The 21,281-nt window shown below is 55.7% G+C and overlaps 1 protein-coding gene and 1 pseudogene across 5 annotated transcripts in view; one reads left to right on the top strand and one right to left on the bottom strand.

Annotated features, from left to right (window-relative positions):
• The window catches only part of GMEB2 (glucocorticoid modulatory element binding protein 2), a 23,728-nt gene extending 2,447 nt beyond the window's left edge, over window positions 1–21,281 (bottom strand). Inside the window, exons 1-8 of one of the 5 annotated variants that reach the window (XM_034640891.1) lie at window positions 18,728–21,281; window positions 16,049–16,236; window positions 8,433–8,530; window positions 7,754–7,884; window positions 6,677–6,772; window positions 3,308–3,411; window positions 806–963; window positions 245–316 (exon numbers count right to left, since the gene is read on the bottom strand). In XM_034640891.1, the coding sequence (XP_034496782.1) occupies window positions 245–316; window positions 806–963; window positions 3,308–3,411; window positions 6,677–6,772; window positions 7,754–7,884; window positions 8,433–8,530; window positions 16,049–16,179 (790 nt within the window). In that variant the 5' untranslated portion in view covers window positions 16,180–16,236; window positions 18,728–21,281. The remainder of the gene's footprint in view (window positions 1–244; window positions 317–805; window positions 964–3,307; window positions 3,412–6,676; window positions 6,773–7,753; window positions 7,885–8,432; window positions 8,531–16,048; window positions 16,237–18,727) is intronic. The other 4 variants (XM_034640892.1, XM_034640893.1, XM_034640894.1 and 1 more) reach the window with 4 other exon arrangements.
• On the top strand, window positions 9,334–10,257 carry LOC117795640 (annotated as a pseudogene).

Here is a 21,281-nt window from a genome sequence, read left to right as displayed (position 1 = left end):
GAGCAGGAAGAATCCACAGAGCAGCCATGGCAGGCTTCTCACCACAGGCAGGAGCAGAGAGCTGCCAGGGGGCCCGGGGGCCAGAGCACATAGGTCCAGACGGGGGCCTGGGCCCGGGCGGAGCTCCAACCTTTGCACTGGCACTTCCTCCAGGAGGCCTCTTGCGCCTGCCTGCACCCCTTCCAGGGCCGCCCAGCATGTCCCGGCCCCCACCCACAAAGAGCCCACCCAGAAGGACCTATACCTCCGATGGCCGTGGTCCAGTCACCGGGATCCTCACAGGTCTCTATGGTGATGGTAGCAGGAGACCCGTTCACTGCAACCCAGACATGGCCACCATGAGCCTCACCAGCCAGTGAGCAACCCTCCCAACCCGCCATCCAAACAGCTCTAAAGCTCTCCTTTGCACCAATTTTCACAAGATCCACAAACACATGTACCAGTGCAACCAAAGGATTTACTTGCTTCTGTGGTACATCCGTTTTTAAACTTCTTAATCACAGACATCTTCAAACACACACAAAAGAGAAAGAACCAAGTCTCTTCGACCCCACCACCAGGTTTAACAATTCCCAACACTGTGCTCCTCGCATGGCATTTACGATCTCCCCAGCACGCTGTCGGTGAAAACAGCAAGCCCGCTAGACTCCCTCAGTGAGGATGGAGGTGGCTGCGGATGCCGCAGGCCCGCAAGGGAGGCCAGGCTGCCCGCAAGCGGCATGCAGAGGCCCAGCCCCACGGGTGCAGAGGGAACGGGGCTGGGATAAGCCGCCAGCAAGAGCAAAGGCTCCGAGCCGGCACATACCGTCGGCCGTGGCAGGCGTGAGCGGGATGTACTCAGCCGAGGTGGGGCTGCTCAGGGACACGCGGGCGCCCGACAGGTCGATCTTGGTGCTGCGGCAGGTGTTGGAGCAGACCTTGTCGTGCTGATAGAAGTCCAGCTCCCCAGAGTCCATGATCTTCCTGTGGCAAACGGGACCAGAGACAGAGGACATGTCCAGGCACTGGTGTGCGCAGCTGGACCCCAAGGTGCCTCCCCCCATCCAGTACCCCACTTCGAGTGCCCTCAGCTCCTGATGGCACGGCAGGGCAGGGACTGGCCTGGGGGCAGTTCCCAGGAAAGGCGGTGGCTGCAGAGTGGCTAACCACAGGGCGGGAGGTGGGCACCACGGAGGCTCCAGACAGGGCTCTCTGACGACCCCAGCCAACACTCTGGGGCAGTGAGGGGACTTCCTGCTGCCAGCACAAGTGGGAAGTCCGTGGGGACCGCGACCGCAGTGGCTGGCGCCCAGAAGGAGAGATGAGGGCCCTGGCAGGCAGTCATCCCAGAGACACTGGTCACGTACAGGGCCCTCCGAGGGTGTTCTGCCGCCCGCTGGCCCCAGGGGAACGGGCCCACGGCTAACAGAAGTGCGGAGGGCGCACCCACAAGGTGACTACAAAGCAGAAGGGGACGAGACACCCTCCAGGAGCAGCCTGGCCCCTGTGTGCACCGCAAAGCTGCACGGCGCTGGCGCCTCTGGCCTCTCACTCTGCGCTCAAGGTGGCTGGCTTCCCATCCTCGGCCTTATCAGAAGGGCACAGCACGTCCCGACCTGCCAGGGACAGGCCTCCCAGGGAGGCCCTTTACTACGGCTTCTCTGGAGGGCCTGGGTTGAACTCTGCAGACGTCCCAAGTCACGCCCCTGCACCCGGGACCTCCACGTTGCTGGGCGTCTGCACAACGCGCCTGTGCTGACCTCAGGGCTTGCGGCAGACCCATGGTGCCCCCCCACCCCCACAGTGCTCGTCCAAGGAAATGGCCGGTTGCCTTCTCAGAGCTAGGCCACCAAGACACTTTCTAGAAAGTCAGGGGCCCGCTTAATGGGTGGGGGTTAGAGAGGAACCCTAAGCACTGCAGGATGGGACACAGGGCCAAGCATAAGGGCGCAAAGCAGTAGGCTCGCCCTAGAAGCACAAGTGTAACGGGCCGGCTGGGTCTCTGGCTGTGGACATCTGCCCATTTCAGGCCCAGACTGAGGTTCACAGGGACAGTGAACAGGGCCGTGATCCAGGACTCACCAAGGGCCACAGGCACTCCCCTGGCAGCAAACCCGCGCCCAAGGACGGCATGAAGTCGCTTCTCCCGGGAATAAACACATGAAGGACATGAAGGAGAGCGGCCCCTTCAGCGCAGTGACCCAGTGCAGCCACACCAGACACCATCACAATCAGCAGCCGTCTCCGGACTGGCGTGCGGACTGGCGTGCAGGAGGGGCCGTGGAGTGAGCACGTGGAGGGGTGGGGGCTGCCAGAGAGAGGTGCCCTCTGCCTCATCAGGAGGGGAGGGTTGTCACCACCAAAGCAGGAAATGTGAAAACACAGACGTCGGGCACCAACGTTCTGGGGCATGAACTGAGAGTCTAGTCTGTCCTCAGCTTCTCAGAAGGGGCATCACCATTTCTGTTTCATAAGTGACGGGAAAAGGGACAGAAGGCCATCAGGGACAGGTCACACACACACAGGGTGGCTGGCAGAGCGGACACTGGCCTTCATAGTGGCCTGAGAACCGGCCCACGCAAACGAGCGACAGGCCCCTTGGGATGCTGGCACAGCCAACAGAGAGACCAAGGCACGAACTCCAGTCATCTCTATTCTGGGATCTGATGTCGGTGAAGGAGGTGAGAGCCAGCCCAAACCTTCCTACAAATTCCTGTTTAATCTCAAAGGGAAAAGGAAGTCTGTGAGGAGCAAGCGGGCCCCTGACCAAGAGCACACCGACAGACGGAGATGGGGCATCAACCCAGCACCACCTGACCTCGTGACAGATAAGGTCAGGGATCCAAACTAACACCCTCTGGAAACCCACTGGCCTGTACCCTGAGAGCAACAAGGTGGAGAGAAGGTCCAGGAGACAGATGCGTGGCCACTGAACACAGACATGGTCTGGATGGGAACCTCAGCAGGCAGACGGACCATGCCAGAAAGGGACAGGTGGCCAGACAGACAGGCACCCCAGGTTAGAGACCTGCGCCTGGTGCCCAGGCACCCCGGGGTTCGGTGGCTGCTGTGGGAGATGCAGGAGCACATTCTCCAACACGGGGATGCACAGGGAGGCTGAGCGAGGACAATGAAGTCCCGCAAGTCGGACGGTGCCACACGCCAGCAGGGCTGTGGGCAGGAGCCGTCCCTGGGGTACTGTCAATGCTCATATTCAGAATGGGCCTCATCTTTAAAAAGTCAGAAACAAACGAAAAAGCAACGGAAGGACACCTGGCGCGATCACTTGAGCCCGCCACCGAGGCCCGCTGCGCACGCAGACACCCACCTGAGCATGATGCCATTCATGCGGATGGCCCTCTTCCAGTCCTTCAGGGTGGACTTGCCAGCCAGGTGCACAAACTCCTTCGGGCTGATCACATGCTCATCGTACTGTGGAGGGAGCACAGCAGAGACGGGTCAGCACGGCCCTCTGTGACCCACCTCTCCTGCCTAACCGTTGGCCAGTGCCCAGCCGGGGGGAGGGGTGCGGGGCGGCCAACAGCCACGGGCTCGCTCTCAGTCTGACATTTCAGATCCAACCAGCGGCAACCGTCGCTGGGGGAAAAGAACAATTCAGGCAACACAAGACGTGGCTGTCCTGCACGGGGGCTGGGGTGGGGGGCTGGCTTCCTGCTGCCAGCGGGTGTCCCCAAGCCCAGGGAGGGAGCCCAGCGAAACAGATGGTGCGCCTGAGCCAGGGAGAGCGGAGGTGACCACACCGCTCAGAAAGGCAGGCCTCTCCCCCTCCAGATGGGACTTGGCAAACCCACTTATGCGTGACTTCCTCCATTAATAACACACACTTACATGACATCGACAACACAGGACAGTGCGCAGGGTAAGCTGTGACTTGTCCCCACCCCTCACACCCCTCACAACGCGTATCTCTTTCACCAATGCACACACATCCATTGCAATGTAGCGTCTGGGGCCGGCTTCACCCTGTGCCGGAGCTCAGATGGCTTGAGAAGCTAAAATACCCTATTCAACCGTGTTAAACAAGTAATTACTGGAACCGAAGAATCAAAATAAAACTGCATTTACTTCAGAAACAAGCAAGCAGGAGAGGATGAGCCACCAGGTCTCAGCACAGGCGGAGACAAAGGTGCCGCTGAGCCTCCCTTGCAGGGACGCCTCCTCCCGGGCCCCCCGCTGTCTGGGCTCAGGTCCGGCTGGGGTCCTCCAGCGTATCCTGCTCGGAGCACAGGGCGCCAAGCACTGGTATCTCCAGCAGACTCAGGTCATAGCAAGTGCAAGCAACCTGGGGATCCCCACTGATGGGAGTTGTTTTCCTAACGTCCCTAGCACACACACGCTCTCTCACTGAATCCAGGAAGCCACTCAACCCCTCGCTCAGCTGGTCAGGGAGACGGGCTGTGTGAGTCCAAGCAGCAGAGGCAGGACACCTGTCTGGCCACTGCCCAACACCTCCCCCACTCCCCCAGACACAACACCATCTCTGCCCCTCCCCTAAGGTGTGACATTATCTCCCCTCCCCCTGGGTGTGACATCATCCTAAGGGGTGATACCATCTCTGCCCCCCCACCAGGCATGACATCATCACCCCTCCCCTTAGGCATGACATTATCTCTCCCCCTCCCCCAGATGACATCGTCTCTCCCCCACCTCACCCCCCGGTGATGCCATGGAAGCCAGCTACACCCGACGGATCCGTGTCTCCCAAGTCTCGTGCTTCCCTCCACTTCCGTCTCCACACGCCGCCTTCCCTCCCTTCCTCCCACCATCTGGGCTGACCACCACTCCTCAAGTTCCAGAGTTTTCTTAGCAGCTGGCACATCACACTACTCTTAGGCTGGGTGGGTGCCCACCGAGGCGTCAGAGCCTAGAGCTAAGTGAGCGCTCAGCCAGGGGCGACAGGTTTGATCTGGTTTCCAGTCTTCCTAAGACATGTCGTCAGAGCTGTGGGCTCACCCGCACACTTCCATCTCCTTTACTCTGCACACCTCCTGGACCTAAAACTCCGATCTGGAATCCCTTTCCTTCTGCCTGAAATACACTTCCGAGAATACCCTTCAGAGATGACTTGCTCGTGGCCAACGCAGTTTTGTGTGAAATGTCTGCATTCCCCCGAGACTGGAAAGAGGACTTTCCTTGCTCAGCGCAGGACACAGCGTCTTTGCCCTCCGGCTGCTACGGCACTTTCGGGAACCCCTGCTCCCGAGGGCCTATCTGCTCCCACTAGATGGGGCCTGCTCTGCCTCTCACTGCACAGTTCCATCGTGCTGCTGTCTGTGGTAAACCTGTTTTTGTTTCTAACTCTCTATTTCGTTATTGCTTCAAACCTACAGAGCACGTGGAAGACAGGCACAAAGAACTCGAGTATGCCCTTCCCAGGCTCCCCAGCTGCCGGCCCGGGGCCCCTGTGCGCCCTGCTCCCTGGTCGACTGCTCTGCAGGGAGGAGAGGGAACTGCAGACTCAGACCCTGTCCGCACTCTGGCTCTACCTCCTGACGACAAGGTTCTGCTACGGACCCGCAACTCTCGACACCAGGAAATCACCATTACTGTGTGTTATCTAATCAACGGGCATCATACAGAGCTCATGAGCGGCCTCTTAACAGCCTTGCAGCATTCTGTCTCCCAAGCAGGACCCGGCCCAGACTGCGCACCACACCTGCCCCCTGAACGGCCCGCCTTCATCTTCCTGACCTTGACATTTCTAAAGCACGCAAGTGAATTTCTTGTTGACTGTCCCTCGTGTCTTCTCATGACAAGAGTCAGGCTAGGCCTTTCTAGCAGGAAAACCATGGAATTCCCGCCCATTCAATCAGGGGACCCATGACGGAGGTCTGTCCTGACACTAATGTCATCACTTGCTCAAGGAGCCACCTGTCAGGCTTCCCCTCTGCAGAAGTGTTGTGTTTCCTCTACAATCACCACCTAATGGACGGGGGATACTTTGAGCCTGGCGCACACCCTCCTCCCCAACCAGCTCTCAGCAGCCAGGTGTGGCACACGGTCTTGGAGCCCAGGCTCCATCACCCCTTACACGTCTACTGGCTGGCACTCCGACAGAAGAGCTTTACTTCTCTTTGATATGAACACCATGAAATACACAGCAATAAACAGACCTGTGGACTCTCACTTCACTTGAGTTATAATCCAGACTACTGTTAATTATTTTGGTGTTAAACCATCCAAGATGGAGCCAGTCCTTCAAGCTGCCTCCAAAAGTCATTTGAAATGTGGCTGGTTTCTTGTACTCATTCAGTTTGGGATTTGCTGGCTCTCTTGAACTGTGCACGGCTACCTTCCCTCCATTATGAATGTTCTCAGACCCTTCTTCTCTCCTTCCAGAACTCAACTGATGAATTAGCCTTCCTCGAGCCTCTATGCCCTTTTCATTTCTGTGGATTGTATTCTGGATAACTTCTTTACCCCCACCTTCCAGTTCACGAATCATCTCTTCGACTGTGTCTAATCCGCTATAAAACCTGTCCACTAAGTGTTCTATTTTAATTCTATTTTTCATTCCTAGTTTGTTTCTCTGAACATGTTTATGCTTTCCTCATGTCAAGCCTCTCTTACATTTCTTGAGATAAATCAAACATAATTATCATATATTCCCTGTCTCGCAATCCCAACACCTGAAGAACCGAGAGTTCCGTTCTGTCTGTGGTGTGTGTGCACTCACTTCGGTGCTCGGCCTCTTCCCGTGCTCAGTGCTCCTGCTTGCTGTACATTGAGCTGCTTCTTTCTGGAAACTCTGTCTGCTGACATTACTCAAAACCTGTGATAAAGAGGAGTTCCTCCAAAAAGGATTTTTCACTTGCTTCAGTCAGATTCCTGGGGGAACTGCCAGCCAGGAACCACTTACAACTAAACACCCAGGATTTCCTGACCATACAGCTCCCAGAGAATCCTCCTCAAGGTCCCTCTTTCCCTCAGTGCCAAGACGGGCGGCAGGAGGCTCCCTGTCCCAGGGACAGAGTGGGGCTGGGGGCCTGTTGTTAGCAGTCTGCCCCGACACTGAGGGGAGACACCTTTCCAAGTGAGAGCATCACAGGGGATAATCCCTGCCGCCAAGCACACAGCTCAGGGAAGCCCCGGGCTTCACCTTCTCAACTCCAGCCCTGCGAGGCTGAGAAAGCCGCTGGCAGACAAAGGCTTTGCAGGCCGAAGCTGGAGGTGGTGCTTGGCCTCCTCCACAACCCACCTTCACTCGGGCCCTCAGCTTGAGTATTTCAACCATTTTTGCCAGCTTACGGAGGCACCCAGAAGATGCTTTAGGAAAGCATCTTAACCAGCTTTTTTGGCTACGTTCAGCACAAGGTGAGTCTGCGTACTTAATCTACCTTGGCAGAAAGAGAACACCTCTCCCATTCACCTTACTCATGGCTACTAAATGAGTCTTTCCAAAGCAAACACATCATTCAATCTACCAAAAAAAGGAGCTCCCGGCTTGGTGACTGTGGCGCCCCCCCAGCATGAACGGGGCGACTTCCCCAGTCTCTCCCCACGGCTGCACTCCAGAAACAAGGAATCAGTACCCTCCTGACGCTTTCCCCTGTGCTCTCAGCAACAATCCTGTCCATCCTTGAAGGCTTACCCCTTTCTTCTCTCTTCTCCCAAGCACATGCGATCCCCGCCCTCTGCACCCCCCAGCACAAGTCATGCCCCGCCCCCCCGCCAGCTTGTCTCAAGGTTGCCGTGCCACGAGGGCCTCCCTCCCCTGCAGCCTGGCACACGTCTGCTCGTGCCAGAGCCTCACCTGAACACACTTCACATTGATGCCCGGGCACACAAACTTCCTCCAAATCAGGTTGGCTCTGCTATCTCCACAGGTAATGGGGTACACGATTTCAGCCTCCAGGCTCTCCTCTTCTTCAGCCACCTTCACTTCTCACAAGGTGTGGTGACAGGGAAAGGATAAAAACAAAACCAGTTACAACCTTTCCAAAGTACTTCCTGCAAAAGCACAAACATAGCCACCAACCAGAAACCAGAAATTAAGACCCAAGAAGGACTGAGATAGGGCAGGGATGTTACTCATCAGTCCCAGGTTAGAGGTTCAGGTAAAGTCACAAAAACCAACTTTATGACAGTAGTATTACTATAAACACATTAAACTGTAGTTCAACAAAAGAACCACTTAAGGAAATCTAATCAAGCTTTACTTGGAATAATTCTGGAAAGCTGTTCTTACTGCTTCTGAGGAGTCCTGAGGCCGTCAGCCATTCACTGATGGTTTTACAAGCACTGGGGCTTCGGCCCACCACAGGGAGACCCTGCGCTGCCCCTGCAGACTCCCACCAGGCCACACCTGGGACGACCCTGGGGCCTGAGTCTGCACCACCCTCGCTGTACCTGGGGCAAGAGCCAGCAGGCGGCCCCCCGTTGCCTAGACGACCATCCCGCGGGGGCACGGAGTGGGAAGGCAGGCTCCCTACCTAACACGGCCTCCTTGAGCTGCGAGGACGCTGTGAATGCAGCCGCCGCAGCCGCTGCCGCGTTCTCCGTCTCCATGCTGTCCTCCGCTAGCTCGCCCCTAAGAGGGTGGAAGACATGAGCACACCCCGCCCACAGCGTGCCTGGCACACCTGGCTGCCAGTATGCCCCCCTCTCCCGATGCGGCCCAGGGTCCCAGCAGTGGCTGTGCAGGTCAGGGACCTTGCAGGGACAGTCACTGCACCGCTGCTCTTAGCAGGCGTTTCCCTGAGTGTCTCCAGTGCCCATGGCAGGGCAGCCAGCAGGGCACATTTGTGCAAACAATGACACCTACGTGGGAATTCGAAACCCCCTTTTTTTTTTTTTTTAAGATTTTACTTATTTATTTGAGAGGGAGAAAGAATGCACACAAGCAGAGGGGAGGGGCAAAGGGAGAAGCAGACTTCCCACTGAGCAGGGAGACCAACACGGGACTCGATCCCAGGACCCAGGATCCTGGGATGATGACCTGAGCCAAAGGCAGACGCTTATCTGACAGAGCCACCCAGGCGCCCCCTCCTCCTTTAATAAATATTTTTTTAGTTCAGGGCACCTGGGTGGCTCAGTCAGTTAAGCATCCGACTCCTGATTTCGGCTCAGGTCATGAACTCAGGGTCGTGGGATTGAGCCCCATGTTGGGCTCTGTGCTCAGTGGGGAGTCTGTTTGAGGATTCTCTTTCTCCCCCTCTGCCCCTCCCCCCACCTGCCCATGCGTGTGGTGTGCACTTTCAAAAAATAGTAATACAAAACCCAGAAATAAGAGATGACAAATTTCCCTAAAAAAAAAATAAAAATAAGGCTCTCTGCTCATTTGACAGACAGCCACATCTTCTGATGCAGTGCCAGGCATGTCCCCAAGACACGATGGTGAAGGTCGGAGTAAAAAGATTTGGCCGTATTGGACGCCTGGTCACCAGGGCTGCTTTTAACTCTGGCAAAGTGGATATTGTCGCCATCAGTGACCCCTTCGTTGACCTCAACTACGTGATCCGTGTGTTCCAGTATGACCCCACCCACAGCAAATTTCCACGGCACAAGCAAGGCTGAGAACGGGAAACTTGTCATCAATGGAGGGCCCGCCTCCTTCTTCTAGGAGAGAGATCCCGCCAACATCACAGGGGGTGATGCCGGTGCTGAGTACATCATGGAGTCCACTGGGGTCTTCATCGCCATGGAGAAAGCTGGGGCTCCCTTGAAGGTGGGGCCAAGAAGGTCACGATGCCACCGTGTTTGCGATGGGCATGAATCATGAGAAGTATGACAACTCCCTCCAGATGGTCAGCAATGCCTCCTGCACCACCAACTGCTTGGCCACTTGGGCCAAGGTGATCCATGACTGTGGACGGCCCCTCTGGGAAGCTGTGGCGTGACGGCCGAGGAGCTGCCCAGAACATCACCCTTGCTTCTTCTGGCACCACCAAGGCTGTAGCCAAGGTCATCCCTGAGCTAGCTGAATGGGAAGCTCACTGGCATGGCCTTCCCTGTCTCCACCCCCAGCGTGTCCATCATGGATCTGACCCGCCACCTGCAGAAAGCCACCAAAACGATGACATTAAGAAGGTGGTGAAGCAGGCATTGGACAGCCCCCTCGAGGGCACCCTGGGCTCCACTGAGGACCAGGTTGTCTCCTGCGACTGTAACAGTGACACCCACTCCTCCACCTTCAATGCCAGGGCTGGCACTGCTCTCAATCACCACTGTGTCAAGCTCCTTTCCTGGTATGACAATGAATGTGACCACAGCAACCAAGTGGTGGACATGATGGTCCACATGGCCTTCAAGAAGTAAGAGCCCCCTGGACCACTAGCCCCAGCAAAAGGAAGAGAGAGGCCCTCAGCTGCTGGGGAGTCCTTGCCCAACTCATCCCTCAACACACTGAGAATCTCCTGACCTCCACAAGGGTTCCATCCTAGACCTCTTGGAGAAGGGGAAGAGCTTGACCTCATCATGTACCATCAATAAAGTATACTGTACTCAGCCAAAAACTAATAAAATAAAATAAAATTAAGAACTTTCTGTATGGGGGGAAAATCCCATAAACAATTATTTTAAAAGAGAGAATTGGGGGAAAGCGAACAGCACAAGGAAGACAGTTTGTTTCCAATGTTACTTAAGGAGCCCTGAGATCAACAGGACAGCCCCGAGGAAAACAGGCCAAGACCTAGGGCAGAGACCTGACCCACATCCAGCACACTCGAGCCGGAGACATCCGGGGCCTGGCATGCAGGTGGCATAGATGCTGGACAGCGTGAACCCCTCTGACCCAGACACCCACTTCTAGGGACTAACCCACAGATGACGTACCCCCACACCTGCAAAGCACCGTGGGGGAGGCAGGTCTGGGGCCGGGACAGGACTCCCCAGGTGTACCCCTCAAGATCACTGAGGGCCATTCATGCACTTCTCTGTGGAAAGAGGTTTGGTCACATACAAAGACATGGCCAGGTATGGCTCATGGGCAGCCATTCAGTCCCCCAGCAAACTGTCCAAGCCATGGCTCCTCTCATGGTCTCTGTCAGCGTCCAGGGCCTGGCCAGGCCTCTCAGAGCACGCCAGGTCTGAGGCTCTTCCCACCCAAATCCTCCTGTCCCTCCTTCCTCCCACAGGGTCAGACCGTCTCCCCTGAGCCCTCCTTTTACCCTGCGCATCTAATTCCACCTGCTCCCTGGAGGGCCTGAACTGACACAGAGCTCAGTGTGGCCCCTGAGAGCAACACACCAACCCTGGGCTCCGCCCCCCCCCGCTTGCTGACAACTGCTCTCGTGGCAGTGGTTCCACAAGCCCACGGCACCACAGACGGTGCCCAGGTGAGGCCCACTAACCAAGTCTCCAAGGCCTTAGCCCAGCCCCAGCCAGCTCAGAAATGAGAGCTGACAAGAAATGCAAACTTGGGAGTCTGGTCTTGGGGGCCCATTAGAAGTGACTCCTACATGAAGAATACCGAGTGAGAACATCAGCTCTCCAACAAGGGCGCCTGCACTCAAAGGGAAAGTGTATTTCCCAGCCAGACTTGGGAAGCAGAAAGGACAATGACGAAGCAGGGAGCGTGCCCCTTCACACGGGAGAACCAGGGCCATCCCTAAGAAAAGTGAGTCAGGAGTGGGACACAGAGAGGCGCCAACCCAAGAGAGCCAGAGCCATGGCCCCACCACAGGTCGTGTGCACATATGCAGCAAGCCATCTGCGGGGACCACCCCGGGGAAACTGAGCCTTCTGGCCCCACTGCAACCATAGGGCCATCCAGGAAGGCAGACATGGGGACAGACCGCCCTCCTCTGTGCCTGCCCACCACACCCACACCAGGAACAAATCCCCCACTACTCTCAGGAGAAGCCAATTAATTGGCATTTGTTCAAATTTCATTTGAAAAACGTCCGCTTTACTTAAAGCAAATGTTGGTAGAACTGCTGGCTATCTCTAAAATGCTACTTTCTTCTTCCCAGCCTTGGCCACGCATGCCCATCCCTATGGCAAAGCAGTGGACTTTCACTAATGAGGAACCCTCCCAAGCTCTCCCCCAAATACCCGGCCAGAAATCAGCACCCACAAAGCAGTGAACTGGCTTCTTCACCACAACCTCTTTTTAAACAAACAGCAAGAGTGAATCTCAGCTTCCAAGTAGTAGGACAGTAGTTAACACTTCTCAAGAGAAATAGCTTTAGGTCCCTTAAGTTAAAGCTTCCTCCGCTAATGGTGTGGGGTTTTCCTCCCCACGGAGAAGGCACGTGCAGCCTCTCCTTTCCTCCATAAATGACCAACCAACACGGGCAGTGTTCAGTACCCTGGCTCCAGGACCACGGGACGCAGCTCCCACGCCTGCTGCTGGAACCTTCCACCATGGAGAGAGCCAGGAAGTGGTCCTAGGCAGAGAGCTGCCGCCATCCCAGCCAGTGAGGGCATGCCAGACTGCCCAGCAGCACAGGCTCAGGCCAGAAACAGTGCCTAGCCAGCCAGCCTGGTCCTACAAAACCACGAACTCACGTGGTAGTAAGCCCCTGAGCTTGGGGCAGCCACGTGGTGAACCTTACAAAGAGACAAGTGGGCGAAGCAGGCTGCTGTCACAACGTCCTGGCAGAAAGCACCGAGACGGCGAGCGGGGGGGAGGCCCAGGGCAGGAGCGGCTGCAGCAGGCTGGGAAAAGCAGGGGAAAAACTGGCAAAACGTGAGCCACAGTCACGGCGAAGGTGGAAAAGACCCTAAAGGACTTGCATGCAGCTCTCCCAAGGAAAATCTCAGGCAGAAAGCGAAAGCCAGCTTCTTGGAGCACAGACAACGATGTGTGAAAAAGGGAGACAGTCATCCTGTGGAGTGCAGAATTTACAGGGAACACGGGGGTCCAACTGCTTCACATCTCCAATTTCCCACCTGGCAAAAGATTTCAAAGTAAGAAATGGCCTCAGGATAAAGACCACGTCGAGGACGGGCTAGATGGGCCTCTGGTCAAACCCCAGGTTTTGGGGCCAGGCCTAGCCAAAGGGCTTCTGAGAATCTTCAGGGCACTGTCCACAGCAGCCGGCCTCCCAAAACAAGAGAGGGGTCCACCTCAAGGAACTCAGGATGAGCACGAACAGAGTAGAAGAGATGAAAATGTGTCAACGTGGAAAAGTGGAGATCACGGATTCACAGAAAACCAAACCAGAACAAAAATCGGCACATACAGTACGATCGATCTCATGATAGATCTCATCTGTGGGACTGGAAGAGGGCGTGCCGGTGGGGGGGAGGCTGGAAACACTGCTTTCTCTACGCGCACTATACTGAGTAACAGGCTTAGAGAAAGACAGTGGCGCGTTCACATGCAAACAGGGCGCCTGGTAGGGCCCACTCCGGGTGCTAACTGCAGGAAGCTCCAGGTGGTAGCAATGCAACATGCTTGAATTTTTGCTCATCGGTATTTTCTAATTTTCTACCGTATATTTTGTAATAATAAGTTGTTACTTTTAATTTTTAAGAATTTGTTGTAAACTTCCTGGTAAAATGGCAAATAAAGGTGAGAAGAGATGCTCCACACCCAGAGGCTTGGGTACCAGCTGCCTCTGGAATCAAGAATGAGGGACAACTAGGAGGGGACAGAGCTGAGACCAGGAAGCCCGTCCCAGACGCCGTGCCAGCCTTGCCCGGTACAAGACCCTAGGACAAGAAAGGAGCCCCACCCCGCGCTGACATGGCCCCAGATACAGTGGTGGGGGAGGGCAGGCACTGCCCGGAGAGGGGAGGAGAGGGGCATGGAGAGAACCCAAGCAACCTGGATAATGAGACCCCTCCTGCCTCCAGCCCAGCCCCCTCCAGGAAAGGGTGGAAGCATGTTGCCCTGCACTGAACTGTGTCCTCCTCCAAATTCCTCTGGTGAGGCCCCGATCCCCAATGTGACTGCCCAATGTGAAGAGAGGGCCTTTAGGAGGTAATTACGGTTAAATGAGGTCATAGGACTGTGACCTTATAAGAAGGGGAAGAGAGAGGGGCGCCTGGGTGGCACAGCGGTTAAGCGTCTGCCTTCGGCTCAGGACGTGATCCCGGCGTTATGGGATCGAGCCACATCAGGCTCCTCCGCTGTGAGCCTGCTTCTTCCTCTCCCACTCCCCCTGCTTGTGCTCCCTCTTCTCGCTGGCTGTCTCTATCTCTGTCGAATAAATAAATAAAATCTTTAAAAAAAAAAAAAAAAAGAAGGAGGAGAATGTCCACCATGTGGGGACACGGTGAGAAGGTGTCCCTGGCAAGCCAGGGAGCCAGAGGCTGATCCTGGACTTCCCAGCCACCGGGGCTGCGAGCAGGCGAGTTTCTCTGGTGTGGGCCTCCCTGTCTGTGGTACTTGGGTGTGAGCTGATGAGGACACAGCTGTCCGGGGAGCCTGAGCAGCCCAAGGAGATGACCCTGGACACGCTTACACTGGCTGTTCCGAATCCTGCACCCCGCGGCAGCAGCCACAGGGCTGGGCGCCGCTGAGAAGACTCCAGTGCGGGGCTAGATGCACCCAAGACTCCCTCCCTGCCCGGTCAGGCACCTGGATGGGGGGACACGAAGCTGAACTCGGCCAGGACCAGGGCACCACCGGAGAGTGGCTGTGGGTGGGGGCTCCTCAAAGCACCCAGGGCGCCTTTTCCAGTGGACTGCCGGCTCCTGACACAGCAAATTACTCACGACAGGCCGCCCCGGGCAAGAGAGGGGGCTTGGGCGCTGTCCGCTGGCGGGGAGGGGAGGCGCTGTGTGGCCACCCAGAAACCTGCCCACAGCAGGGGCACGGACCATGCAAGGTGGAGAACCCGGGTGGGAAATCCAACCGGAAGGCCCTGCGCTTCCTGCTACAGTTCAGCAGCGGTCAGCGAAGGAGCTGAGCACCACACGCAGGGAACCCAGGAACTCTGCGGGAGCCAAGCCCTCCTCCACCCTGCCTGCAGGAGGGCACATCAGAAAGCCGGGGTGGGAGAGCACAGTCCCGAAGCGGCAGCAATGAGACAGGAAGAGTGTCCAGGCTGGAGGAGCCACGCAGCAGCTGCAAGTCAGCCGTGCGAAGGAATGAAAACCCGAGCGTCCTCTAGGCCAGCGATGGGGATCGGCGCTGAGGTTGGGCCTGGTCTAGGGCCTTCCTCTCAGAAGTTCTACCAGACGGGAAAAGGCAAAAGCTCACCCCACTGCAGTGATGTGCAGAGGTCAGTGTGAATGTGCCACACACAGCAAGGACAACTGCGACAGGAAGGCTGCCCCAGCCTAAACCCCTGGGGGCAGGAAGCACGAGGGGACGCATTCTGCCCCGACCTGGTGGCATTTCCATCAGGTCAAATATGGACTTTTTTGCCACCTAATTTTTTTTTTTTTAATTACCTTTCTTTTTTTGAGAGAGAGAGAGCAGGGGCAGTGAGGAGGGAGAAGCCCCAACCAGGCTCCACACCCAGTGCAGAGCCTGATGGGGGCTCAGTCTCCCCATCCTGAGATCACGACCTGAGCTGAAATCAAGAGTCGGACGCTTGCCCAACGGAGCCCCCCAGGTGCCCTTGCCAATTAGTATTCTATGTGCACTTCTATTACAAGACATGAGGAAGAAAAAACTCCCAGCTTTTGTGAGGAATGTCAACTTGACTTTGAAAAAACAGTCCCCAATTGTTTCTACTGTCCATCTTATTGAAAGAAAAATTATATTTGCGGAAATGAAGACCACGTGACCATGTTAACATGGGAGAAAAAGACAAAGATGAAGTGTTATCTTTGCTTCCTGGCTACGTGAGGCTTCTGTCTTTCCTACTCACTCTCTACTGACACAGACACTTGAGTCCGGTTTAAAACATTTAAGTATAGGAGGCGCCTGGGTGGCTCAACTGGTTAACAACTGCCTTCGGCTCAGGTCAAGATCCTGGAGTCCCAGGATGGAGTCCCGCGTCGGGCTCCCTGCTCAGCAGGCAGTCTGCTTCTCCCTCTGACCCTCCTCCCTCTCACGCTCTCTCTCTCTCTCAAATAAATAAAAAAAAATCTTAAAAAAAAAAAGGAACATTTAAGTAAAGGGAACTGCTGACGCCCCCCCATTATGTGATGTCCAAGACACCACCAGAGCCCGAGCGGCCCTCACAGGACAGAGGCCCCATCTCACCCGTGAGGAGCCAGGTTGGTCGTCACCAGCACAGTCTTCACCTCCTCCACGCCGCTCCCGTCCACTGCGGTGTCCGGCGTTGTGACCACCACCACCTCCTCCATGTGGACACTCACATCCGGGGTTGCCATGGCTCAGCTGAAGACGACGCCAGAATCAGGAGTGTCACTCCGCCAGGGTCCCAAGCCCTAGAGGAAACCACAAGGCAGGGCACAGGGTCTCAGGCGGTCTCTGGGTATGCACAACAGAGCTCCCAGCACCTGCACCTTTAAGTACCTCCAAAGACCCATCCCTCAGTCTGAGCCCACTGCTTTTCGACAAACATGACAGCAAGAGGACTATTCCGGGGCTGCTGGTTCTGGTGAAGATGGAATAAGCAAAATCCACCCATCTTTGCCACTGTAAGAGCTAAAATCCCTGAGCAGAACACAGGGAGCCGCTGCACATGGGCCGAAAACCCAGCAGTCACACAGCAGGGGACAGGGCAGGAGACAAGGATCCAAGTGGACTCCTCTGGAGGTCAGTCCCCTGGCCTCAGCTCAGGAAGCCTGCATTCCGGAACTGCACACAGTAAGCAACTGGAGACAAGTCCAGTCTCTGGTTTGCAGAAATGCAAGGCAAACCCACACAGGACATTAGAGGAGGGAATGCCCTGCTTTTATTATTACTTTTGTTTTAACTGGCTTCTAGCAAGCCCCAGTCCCCGCTAAAACCCTGTGAGGGTAGTGGCCCAGCAGGCACCTAAAACTGAGGGACTAGAGGCACACTGGTCTGGGACTGGGGGATCCCACTGCTCTCCATGCTGACACTTGCCCAAGGGAGACCCAGTGTTGAGGTGTCACGGCACAGAGGACACATGAAAGCCGTAGATTTCTAGCCAGAGGAAGGGGACCCTGGGGCAAGAGAGTATGGGGGAGACTGTGCAGAGTAAGGAGGTGTAGAAGGGGTGCCTGGGTCACCCCACAACTGTGTGGGGGGGGGGCTGACCCTAAATGGCAAACCAAAGGTTTGGAGAACTGACCCTACAGGTCAGGTTCAAAAAGCACCATGCAGGCTCTGAAGACGGAGCTGATATAAGAGCCGTGCCCACAGGAGGAGCTCAAAACCTGCAGCCTGAACGTAATCACGCTGCCTTCCTGCTCTAACAGAAATGTCTACATTCTCTCCGAGACTTAAACAAGACCCACAGCCTCAGAACACGATATTCAAAGCATCCAGAATACAATCCAAAATCTTTTGACATAAAAAGAAGCAGGAAAGTCTGGCCAATTCTCAAGAGAAAAAATAATCAAGAAAAGCCCACTCTGAAATGAATAGTCAGAGATTTTAAAGCAGCTGGTGTACCAGGCTTCAGGGACGAAGCCAGACATTCTTGAAACAAGTGGAAAGATAAAAAGTCTCAGCAGAGGAACACGAGTTACAGCCAAATAGAAATCCGAGAATTAAAAAGAAAAAATTCTAACAGAAATAAAAAACTCACTGGATGGGCTCGCTATCTGAATGGAACGGAAGATGGAGGTAGAATCATAAACACAGATCCGTAGAAATTGTCCCAGCTGAACAACAGAAAAAAGGTGCAAAAACCAAATGAACAGAGCTTAGGGAACGTGGAATATGAAAAGTTGGACATCTGTATCACTGGAGTCCCAGGAGGAAAGAAGAAAAAAGTGTGACGCTGAAAACATTTTTTTGGAGAAAATAGCTGACCACTTGCCTAATCTAGTGAGAGGTGTAAACTTAACACACACAAGCAGTTCAGCAAACCTCAAACAGAATAAACTCAAAGAATTCCATGCCCAGATCATAATCAAATTGCTGAAAACCAAAAACAAAGTAAGAGCATTTCGAAACCAGCCAGCCAAACAGAACAGACCACGGGCCTGAGAACCACCACCACGGGGCCCAGAACTCTCGCCAGACGCCAGTGGGCCGGAGGGCGGGACACCGGGAGCGTGCTGAAGGAAAGAGCTGTCTGCCCAGGAGTCTACGAGACCGAACAGATCCTATAAAAATAAATACAGACATTTTCAGGTGAAGAGAAAGTGAAAGAACTGGTCATGGGGAGACCTGCTCCAAAGGGACATTCTTCCGACAGAAGGGAGAGGACAGCAGAGGACACCTGTGACATCAGGGACGAACCAAGAGCACCCGACACGGTAAGTATCTGGGTAAACACACACTAAACTGTTTTCCTCTTACATTCTTTATACGACAGCCTGAAAGCAACAGTTCTACCCTGTCTGGTTGGGTTTCCGAGGGGTGCAGACAAACCACGTCCATCACGGGCTAGGTGCTGGTGCAGGGGGCCGCGTGGTCATGCTTCCCTGACCCACCTCAAGTGCGGGAGCACTGTTCTAAGCTGACTGGGAAGAATGGAGTCCTTCAAACGGTGAGGGGACAAACAGATGTTCACGTTCCACAGGATGGAATATCATTCAGGGACAAAAATAAGTGAGTGAAGAAAACACAAAAAGACACGGAGGAACCCTAACCACACCTTGCTAAGTGAAGGGCCCAGACTGAGAAGCCAGCTGCATGGGCCTGGGGCGTGAGGGAGAGAGGCGTGAAGAGGGGGGTACAGGGGGCCTCAGGGCAGGGACAGGATGCTGTAGGATGCTGTAACGGTGGCTACGTGACACTACACATTTGTCAAAACCCCACAGAACATAAACCACGGACACAGGGTAGTTGTGACGTGTGTAGGCTCGTCCTCCGTCACACATGCACCGTTCTGGCTCGAGATGCTGATGGTGGGAGAGCCATGTCCTGGGCCACACCGTCCTGGGGCAGGACTGCCAGGGACCCAATGGCTGTCTTCAGACCCTTTAACCAGGAAAGCTTCAATGATGAATTCGCTGACAGAGACATCCTGTCCATTTCTAAAATACAGCTTTTATGCTCTAGATCTAAGCTTTGGAAACAGCCCTTTCAAACATGCATGAAAGTCTACTTGAAAATGGCACTCAAGGGGCACCTGGCTGGGTCCATCGGTGGAGCACGCAACTCTTGATCTTGGGATTTTGAGTTTGAGCCCCATGGTGAGTTTAGAGAGTACTTAAAAAAACAAAACCTTTTAAAAATAATAAATAAAATTGTACTTGAAATAAAATAGAACTTTGGTGATTTCTCAGGGTTTGGCTATCTCACCAAGCAAGGGCCTCTGCTTTCATTGGGTGAGCTCCATGGGGCCACGAGTCACTTCAACCAAAAGCAGCAGCATGGAAGGGACCCTCCCTACAGCCAGCTGTGCTCCCCAAAATTTCAAAACCTTGCTGAGCACTAAGGAGTGTAAGTGCACAAAACTGAACTCCTGCCTCTCCAACGCTAACTGTAATAAGTTTTCTCAACAGCACACCCTAAAGTGACCTCACAGACACAGTTCAGGTCCTTGACACGAGGAGGGTTACACACACGATGCCGCCCTACGGTGAGCAATCCTCGTCCCCTACAATCAGAACCACACTCCCCGGGCTTGTGATGGAGAGCACATGGCAGCCCGGGTCTCCACCCAGAGCTTGGGTTCCTGACCAGTATGACTCAAGCCCCAGTTAATTTCGAAGTAAACAAAATATCGTTATTTTTTAAGTATCATTCTTGAGCATAAGGATATAAAAACAAGACAAAAATGTTGGTGTGTGGTCGGTACACCAGGTTCAGATCTGGCTTTCCACTTCTCCCGCAAGATCGCAAATGTTTTCCTTTGATACACACACCGCCAAGAACACAGCAGCGGTCAAGGCAGGGGCCCACAGGCACCATCTCTTGGATCCTCGCAGGGTTTCAAACTTTTTAATTAGTTGCCAACTTTATCAAAGTTCACAGGGTTCACATAAAAAAGTCCAGATTTCCAGCTTCTCTTGCCCCCCCACCCCAGGCGACCCCTCCAGTCCTTCCTGCCCTCCCCCGACACCCTCCCCGCGCACTGGCCAGGCAGGCCAGCCTGCCCACCGGCAGCCCCTCTGGCTCAGAGAAAGCGCGTCAGTGGCCTCCTTTCTCAGCTCAGGCATGAAGCGGGTTATTTTAAGTCTTAGATTTGAATACAGTTTTACAGTGTTCTAAATTCATAGAAACACTTCCGCGTCGGTGCGTGTCCACAGATTCCTCCCCTCCCAGGAGTCTTCCCCAACATCCAGACCCTTCCTACGAAGACACCGAAGACACCATTTCGGGACAAGCGTTCTCCTCGCTAAGCCCGGCCCACGGTCGCACGACGCGCCGCGCTGCTGGGGGGACGTCGGCCGCTGCACCCCGCTCCGCAGCCTCAAAGCACAAGCACCCTATGACCCAGCACTCCGCCGCGCCCACACGCCCGCGGGAGATGGAGTCGGCGGCCCGGGCGAGCCCCGCACGCCCGTGGTGACGGCCTGAGAGCACATGGCAGGTGGACGACGGGCCATCGCCTGGTGACAGTGTGCTCGGGGACACGGGCCGCACGCAGGACAGACACTAGCGGACGCCACTTGGAGGGCTCCAAGCACGCCCGGGGCAGCAGGGAGCGGGAACGGGGGCACCAAGCTGGCGGTGCGGATCAATCCTGGGGTGGCCGGCGCAGCGCCTCTGGCTCCGGACGCTGCAGCATCCACCTTAGAATGTGCTGGAAGGTACATGTCTTCGTGCTCCGCGCCGCTCTCACAAGACCAGAGGGTCGGAGGGGGCTGAGCTGAAGGGCAGGGTTGAGTAACGGGTTCCCCGCGTGGACTCCGCAAACTCGCACGGTTCTGCTAAAGGCCCACAGCCTCGCCCAGGCGTGGACGGGAAGCTCCAGCAGAGCGCTCTGCTTCCGCGGGAAAGTCCACCGACCCGACTGAGCAGCCAACCAAGTCCCTAGCAGGCCGGACCCTCCCCGGGTCCCCGTCTACACAATTCCTGCCAATACGTCTGCATCCTCACGACCCTCAACGCGGGCCCGCACGGGCTCAGCCCATCGCGCAGGGAGGGAGTCCGCGTGGACGGGGCCCCACCGGGCCGAGGGAGCGGGGCTCGCGTGGACCGGGCTCCCACCGGGCCGGGTGAGGGAGGGGCCCGCGTGGACGGCGCTCCCACCGGGCCGGCGGAGAGGGGGACCCGCGTAGATGGAGCTCCCACCCGGCCGGCGGAAGCGGGGGCGTCCACACGGTCCCCAGACCGCTGGGCTCCGCGCCTAGCCCGAGGACCATCCCCACCGCCCCCAGCCGCCCGCCCGCCGCCTTCCGGCAAAATGGAGGCGGACGCCGCCACCGACGCCGCCTGACGC

Source organism: Ailuropoda melanoleuca, chromosome 13, assembly GCF_002007445.2.
Source record: "Ailuropoda melanoleuca isolate Jingjing chromosome 13, ASM200744v2, whole genome shotgun sequence".
NCBI lineage: Eukaryota > Metazoa > Chordata > Mammalia > Carnivora > Ursidae > Ailuropoda > Ailuropoda melanoleuca.
This window is presented reverse-complemented; position numbering and strand designations above follow the sequence as displayed.